This window comes from Papaver somniferum, unplaced genomic scaffold (assembly GCF_003573695.1).
Source record: "Papaver somniferum cultivar HN1 unplaced genomic scaffold, ASM357369v1 unplaced-scaffold_139, whole genome shotgun sequence".
In the NCBI taxonomy this organism is placed as follows: Eukaryota; Viridiplantae; Streptophyta; class Magnoliopsida; order Ranunculales; family Papaveraceae; genus Papaver; species Papaver somniferum.
The window spans coordinates 2,063,395-2,071,078 of record NW_020623156.1 but is presented as its reverse complement, the minus strand read 5'-3'; the positions used below and the strand labels follow the sequence as shown (position 1 = coordinate 2,071,078).

Below are 7,684 nucleotides of genomic sequence, written 5' to 3'. Positions count from 1 at the left end.
CTTCCAAAAATATTAATTTTTACTCGGACATATTTGTGCAAGGTCATCTAAAATGGAAGGTATCTATAACATTCCCATTTCTGTAAAACACCTTGTATATAATGGTATCCTCTGCTAATCCCGGTACCCGTCTTTAGCAATCATGGGATGTTTCCTCAGGGGATGTTTATAAAACAGTTAAATACCTTTGTACACGCGCTCATCCCATGTTGCCTTAGCATCATTGGTTGATACCACTGTGTTATACCAAATCATTTTCTCTCATAATAAGAAAACTGTGAATAAAAATCTGAATTATATGGTCTGTCTCTGATTAAGATCTCTCCTCATCTCTCTGTTTTGGTTCTTCGCTCCTTGTCGAAGTGCCAAATTCCCAATTTCAAACCCTAATTTTCACATCAGATCTAAATTCAACATCAAAATAGTTGGATCTGATTTAGTTTGATCGAAAATGCCATCTGTATATGGAGCTAGATTAACAACATTCGAAGATGAGGAGAAAGAAAGCGAATACGGATACGTTCGTAAGGTATAATTCTCTTCCTTGACTTAATCTCCGAATTCGATTATCTTGAGTTAGGTTTTCTGAAGTCAGTATTGAATTCAAGTTGAATTTGATCAGATTTTTGAGTAAAATTTGATGGATAACTGCGATTGGATGTTCTTAAGAGATTCAGAAATCTGGATTTTGTTTATTAAACTTGATTGACCAAAATTTGATATGATTTTTTAGTTTTTAGTGACAGATGATGACCGATCCATTTTCATTTTTTTTTCAATTACATTACTTGGAATTAAGGGATTCTGTTTGCTGAGTTAGCATCTTGACTTGTTTGAATCAAAAATATAAACAATAAAAAGCTAAATCCAACAGAGAAAGGTGTATTACTTTTTTGATCTTCGAACTATCCTTTTCTAATGACGTAATCAGAAAGCTGAGTTTCTGTAAGTAAGATGCAGTTTTGTTGGCTTATAAGATATGACACTTCATTGGCTTAAATCGTGCTGGTTGACCTCAGTTTTGATAGATCAGAAGCTAGGGAAGTATGATCCAAGCTGAAGACTAAGGTCCTGTTTGGTATAGTTTTCAAAAACAGTTTTCTGTTTTTAAAAACAGAGAAAACAGAAAACAGTAGAAAACGCGTTTGGTAAGGACATTTTCGGAAAATGTTTTCTATCTGTTTTCTGTTTTTAAAAACAAAAAAATGAAAACAACAAATTATTGTTTTCTGTGTTTTCTCTTTTTTTCTTTTCTTTATTCTTTTCTTTTTTTCAGAACAAAGTAAGAGATGGGGAATGACTGCAAGTGAGTCATGACTAATATCACTATCTCTTAGACGAATATTTACATTTGATCCGATTTAGTTGGTTTTCCTTGTTTTCAAAAACAGTTTACCAAACAATTTTTAGAAAATGAAAACAAGGAAAAAAGGGTATGTTTTTAAAACAGTGGAAAACTATTTTTGAAAACTGTTTTTCAAAACTGTACCAAACAGGCCCTAAGTCTCTACATTAGTGAATTAGAGAATTTGAGATCTTGTGGTTAGTTGTTGATAGTTTTGAAAATTCTGATGAATGTCTTGATACAAGTTCTCACTGTGTTGAATGTAGCTCTATGGTGTTTTAAAATGAGCAGATTTGGTTATGTTTGAAAAATAGCTGGACTTAAATTTTCTTGTGCTTGAATTGAAATGCTGTGCTGATTCTTGACATTGAACAGGGAACATTTTATCATCTGGATTGTTGTAAACTTTAGCTTATTTTTTGTTGAACAGGTATCAGGTCCAGTCGTGGTTGCCGATGGAATGGCAGGAGCTGCTATGTACGAACTTGTACGTGTTGGTCATGACAGTCTTATTGGGGAAATTATTCGATTAGAAGGAGATTCTGCTACCATTCAAGGTATATATAAAAATTATGAGCTGTGTTTATTGTTGCATCATGTCATTATTTTCTTTCACATCCTTCCATTATCTTCCATAAGTACTCTCAAATCCTTTTCCTCCCTTAATAACCATTTTTGGTTTTTTGACAGACTGATTTTCATGTAGTTAACTTCCTTACTTTTTGAGTTGTTCTTCGGGTGGGGCAATTTCGTTACTAATAGCTTTTTTTTGTCTTTTGTATATTTCAGTATACGAAGAAACAGCTGGTTTGACAGTGAATGACCCCGTTTTACGAACCCACAAGGTACTTTTGGATACTTGATTTTACTTGTATAAGGAGATTGAGCGTACGTTGTATTCCGACTTATGAATTCTGAAATTTTATTGCAGCCTCTTTCGGTGGAGTTGGGACCTGGAATTTTAGGAAACATTTTTGACGGAATTCAGGTTCGTTTAAAGCTTCGAGCAACAGGATGCATCATTTAAGTTTTTTATCTTTCAAATGAGACTTTTAGTCTATAAGTATTACAAGATATCACAAGGAGGTTCACTGATATTTAATTTCTTTCTTGGTTAATAACAGAGACCTTTGAAAACTATTGCCAGACTATCTGGTGATGTCTACATCCCCCGTGGTGTTGCTGTCCCTGCTCTTGACAAGGATATATTATGGGAGTTCCAACCTAAGAAATTAGGTAATTTTTTAAATTTTATGATGAGTTTCTTAATGAGCATATGTCAAGTGTTCATCATCTGAGAGGTGTCACTAGTTTGTCTTCTAATCACATAGACTCTATTGATTCTGTTTACAGGCGAGGGAGATAATTTAACTGGTGGAGACTTGTATGCTGTAAGTTTTACAGTCTGTAATTACTCTGTACAAAGTTGGCGACATGTCATAGTACTCTATGATTTTCCATCGTCTAATATTTATGTGTCTAAACCATTGGATGGTAATATGTGATGCAGACCGTCTTTGAGAACAGTTTGATGCAACATCACATTGCACTTCCACCTGATGCTATGGGAAAGATCACCTACGTTGCCCCAGCTGGTCAATACTCACTGAGTGTATGTATCCCCGCTTTTTCTCTCTTCTTTACTCTGGCAAGAACAGCAGTGGTGTCATATTTGGAGTCTGGCGGTCAAAAACTGCATTTAGGAAATCATGCTTTCTTTTATAGAGTTTGGCGGTAGTGTTGCGTCATCATGAGGGGCCTGACGCGAAATCATAAATCCTTGAGTAGTTAGCTGTAATATATAATGTGCTCCAATAGTAATTTTATAATGTGCTCCAATAGTAATTTTGCGATCCTCTAGCTTTCTTGTTTATTGACCAGACAAAGACAAAGATCTTATAACTGGCTATCTTTTCTAACACCTTGAATACTGTAATTACACAAATTGCAAACTATTATTTTACTTAATTTGCTGAAATGTTTGTGAATTGGATAAGGATTCTTTTTCATCAGTTCACTCTCGACTCTGTTCAAAAATATGCAGGATACTGTGCTAGAGCTTGAGTTCCAAGGTGTTAAAAAATCATTTACCATGCTTCAGGTTAATATCGTTGAAACTCTGGAGTTATTTTTTGAATTAGGTTTTCAGCTGATAAATTTACGGTGGCTTCAGGACTTATGATATTATTCTGTTCTTCCTTTTGTTATGCAGACTTGGCCTGTCCGTACTCCAAGACCCGTTGCATCAAAACTTGCCGCTGATACACCTCTTCTAACTGGGCAGGTGACTTGCATCATCTTTTGCAGAGTCCATCTCAATGAATTATATCTTCACCGATTTGGTTGTTTCTAACAAATTCCTTTGTTCTATATGTAGCGTGTTCTTGATGCTCTTTTCCCCTCAGTTCTTGGAGGTACTTGTGCCATTCCTGGAGCTTTTGGTTGTGGAAAGACAGTTATTAGTCAAGCTCTTTCTAAGGTGGATATGTTGTTTACGCTTGATTTAGGTTCTGTAGATGTTGGAAGGTCTTACCCGATTCATTGTTATAAAGCATAGTTTCTCTATTTTTATGCAGTACTCTAACTCTGACACCGTGGTTTACGTTGGTTGTGGAGAAAGAGGAAATGAGATGGCTGAGGTGTGTAAACTCTGTAGTTTTAAAAAATCTCAGGTTTGCTATTTTTGACTTTCAGTTCTGATGTAATATTTTTGTTATTTAATAATGCAGGTTCTTATGGATTTCCCTCAATTGACCATGACATTGCCTGATGGCCGTGAAGAGTCTGTCATGAAACGTACAACTCTTGTAGCTAACACATCTAACATGCCTGTGGCTGCTCGAGAGGCCTCCATCTATACAGGTGATTTCTTGGCTCTGCTCATTAATTTTTTCTCATCGTCAGATGATTCATGAAGTATGTGAACTTCTTTACCTGATCGATCTCAAACTTCGTCTGCATTGTTTCTTGCTTTGTTAATTGTTTCGAATAAAGAACTTATAGAGCTTGTGTACTTTAACAAGAAGTGGTGCATAAATAGAGCACTTTTCACATTATGCTCTGCTTAAATTGCACGAAGTGCAAACCCTGCAGTCAGTCTCAAAGATAGTGTGGTAGCTGAATTGCAACCTTTGTAATGTATCTATTTGTATTTTCTGTTCGGATCATAGCTACAAATGACTTGTCATAAATCTGCAAGTATTTTGCTTCTATATTGACAAATTATTTTTAAATTATGACCATTCCAGGAATCACAATTGCTGAATACTTCAGAGATATGGGTTACAACGTTAGTATGATGGCTGATTCTACATCTCGATGGGCAGAGGCTTTGAGAGAAATTTCAGGACGTCTGGTAATTACATCTCTTGTTTATATGTGTTACAACTTGCAACATATTGCTAATCATATTATTTTGATTCTTCGTCTATCCTATAATTACTGTGCTTCAATTTTACATGCTTTTGAATTTGATATCCAAAGCTCTGCTTCAGCCAACCCTTCCGTGCTTTTTGTTATTTGTTCATTCTGTGTGATATTGGTTCTTGTAACTGCTAATATCCGATTTTATTTTGGTTCAAATTTACATGGTGCCCTAGAGCATTAAACAGTGTACTTACTGTTGAACAAATTGTTATATGCAGGCTGAGATGCCTGCTGATAGTGGTTATCCTGCATATCTGGCAGCACGTTTAGCCTCTTTCTACGAGCGTGCTGGTAAAGTGAAATGTCTTGGTGGCCCAGACCGTACCGGTAGTGTCACCATTGTTGGTGCTGTTTCTCCTCCTGGAGGAGATTTCTCTGATCCTGTTACTTCTGCAACCCTCAGTATTGTTCAGGTAAGAGTGAAGCCCAACGTTGTTGGTAATGATTATCTTGTGTAGTCAGCAAAAGTTGGTCAGTTCCTTTATCATCTCCATGACTTCGTGGTAATAATTGTGTTCTGTAGGTCTTTTGGGGTCTTGACAAGAAACTTGCTCAGAGAAAGCATTTCCCTTCTGTAAACTGGCTTATTTCCTACTCGAAGTATTCAACGGTATCATATCCTTCAATCCTATTATATAAGTTTTCCTCTTCGCTGAATTACATTATTTCTAAACCTACTATCTCTTGCATCTACAGGCCTTGGAATCTTTCTATGATAAGTTTGATTCAGACTTTATCGACATCAGGACAAAAGCTCGTGAGGTGCTCCAGAGAGAAGATGATCTGAATGAAATTGTCCAGGTATGTTGCAATTTTAGTCATCGTCTAGGTCAAATCTTTGTCCCACCCATACTAATTATCCATGAATGATGACCTTACACCAATGTTTTGTTACTGTAGCTTGTCGGTAAAGATGCTTTGGCAGAAACTGACAAGATCATCTTGGAAACTGCCAAGCTTCTAAGAGAGGACTACCTTGCCCAGAATGCATTTACCCCGTAAGTACTAATATGATTACACCTCTGTTCAATTCTGGCCGTTCATCTGAATCATAGCTTTTGTCTTTCCTGACTCCCTTTGCATATGCTTTGCAGATACGATAAATTTTGTCCCTTCTACAAGTCCGTTTGGATGATGCGCAACATTATCCATTTCTACAATTTGGCCAACCAGGTAACTTTGCGATATCTAGTACTTACCCAGATCTCCCAAGTAGATTAAGCTATTTCCGATTACTTTCGTTATAATCTGAAATCTCACTTAATATGAGAAATGACACACCGCGCCCTAAGATCTTATCCAACCTTCTCTTTGGAAAATGAATTATATCCCGCGGGTCGGCAGACACAGTGGGTGGGACCCACAATAAACCCACCCCACTGTGTCCGTCGGTATGACCTGCGGGATTCAACCCGTGGGATGTGTAGCAGTTTCGCTTTTCTTCAGTCCACCTGGCACAATTTTAATTGGCTATCAAAGGTTAAAAGGGTCCTGCCAGGATTTCCCCTAAGGGGTTAATTTGATAACCAATGAATTGATACCACGTGGATGGGGAAAAATGGACTAAACTTTGGGAGACAAAATTGGAATTGCATCCAATGTCACCGAGGCGTTAAACTGAATTGTGTGTCAAAGATGAAATCAGAGTAGTATTTGGTTAATGCTGTGAGCCAGCTTGAGGTCACAACTTATTAGGGGTGATTTGGTTACCCCGGTGAATCAGTTCGAGTTCATAACTTATCTGGTGGAAAAAATTGCTCGCGCACTACTCAAGCATTTTTGATCTAGCAACGTCACAACCAATCATTGGACATATGGATGGTTGTTATGATACTTTTTAAAACATTTGATATGTAAAAAACTTGTCTAAATTAGTTGAACTGATTAAATACCATTCATATTTCCCAATGGTTGGTTGTGATGCTACTAGATCAAAAAATGCTCGAGTAGCGGGCGAACAAATTTTTTCCCGGGGTATTGGTGTCAGCCGTCAAGTAGTAACCTACATAAAAAGGGTGTCTTGCTAGCTATGTGTCAATGCTAGATACTCAAAGTTTGGTTCTGTAAGGGATGCCTTTCAGGTAGAAATGATTCTTATTCTCCTAAAGTCAGGACTTGGGAACATTATGTCTTAGGCATTTATTGGTGTGCTTACCTCTCTTCCATAAAATATGATACTTCTGTCTTGCCCTCCTAACACTTCAATTGGGGATGATTTGCAGGCTGTGGAGCGCGGAGCTGGAATGGACGGCCACAAGATAACATACAGTGTTATCAAGCAGCGGTTGGGTGATCTCTTCTACCGTTTAGTGTAAGTGAAACAACAGTCCCGAATTAAAATGGGAAAAAGTTATTAAGTGGTGGTGGTTTGTATCAACATCTTGAAGCAAATTCATATTGGTTTGTTTCTTTCCTGATAATAATGTTATCTAAAATATGGTTACCTTTTGACGTAACAGGTCTCAGAAATTCGAGGATCCTGCTGAAGGAGAGGCTGCTTTGGTTGCAAAATTCACTAAACTTCACGAGGATCTGACCAGCGGTTTCAGAAACCTAGAAGATGAAACCCGATAGATTTGGGAGAGAAATATTTGTAAAATCCTCAGTCATAACGACTATTTATTCTCTCAACAGGTTCTAAGTATCATCTTAGTTTCACTCGATCGATCTATCTATTGTATTTTTCGAGCAAACCCTTGTGCTGGCGGGTTCTTCATGTCGTGAAGACTTTGTTGTGCTTAGTTAGGCTGTTGTTTTAGTTTGACATTTATTTATCTCATTTGTTTATTTCGATTGTTTTGATTATATATCTTCCTTCCTCGTGTTCTTTGTCAAATAAGAGAAAAGATACAAAACCAGGTATAACTTATTTTATTGTATTAATAGTAATAAGATCTCGATTCAGTTTTTTCT

General features: G+C 36.9%; 1 protein-coding gene across 1 annotated transcript; it reads left to right on the top strand.

Moving 5' to 3' along the window:
• The first annotated feature begins 289 nt into the window (after positions 1-289).
• LOC113335190 (V-type proton ATPase catalytic subunit A) lies at positions 290-7,684 on the top strand. The gene is made up of 20 exons (XM_026581312.1): positions 290-529; positions 1,776-1,902; positions 2,135-2,190; positions 2,277-2,333; positions 2,470-2,581; positions 2,699-2,736; positions 2,856-2,957; positions 3,390-3,446; positions 3,558-3,629; positions 3,723-3,824; positions 3,922-3,984; positions 4,075-4,207; positions 4,594-4,700; positions 4,990-5,184; positions 5,295-5,381; positions 5,468-5,572; positions 5,672-5,769; positions 5,866-5,944; positions 6,994-7,082; positions 7,231-7,684. The coding sequence occupies exons 1-20, from the start codon at positions 452-454 to the stop codon at positions 7,343-7,345; spliced, it is 1,872 nt and encodes a 623-aa protein (XP_026437097.1). The 5' UTR covers positions 290-451; the 3' UTR covers positions 7,346-7,684.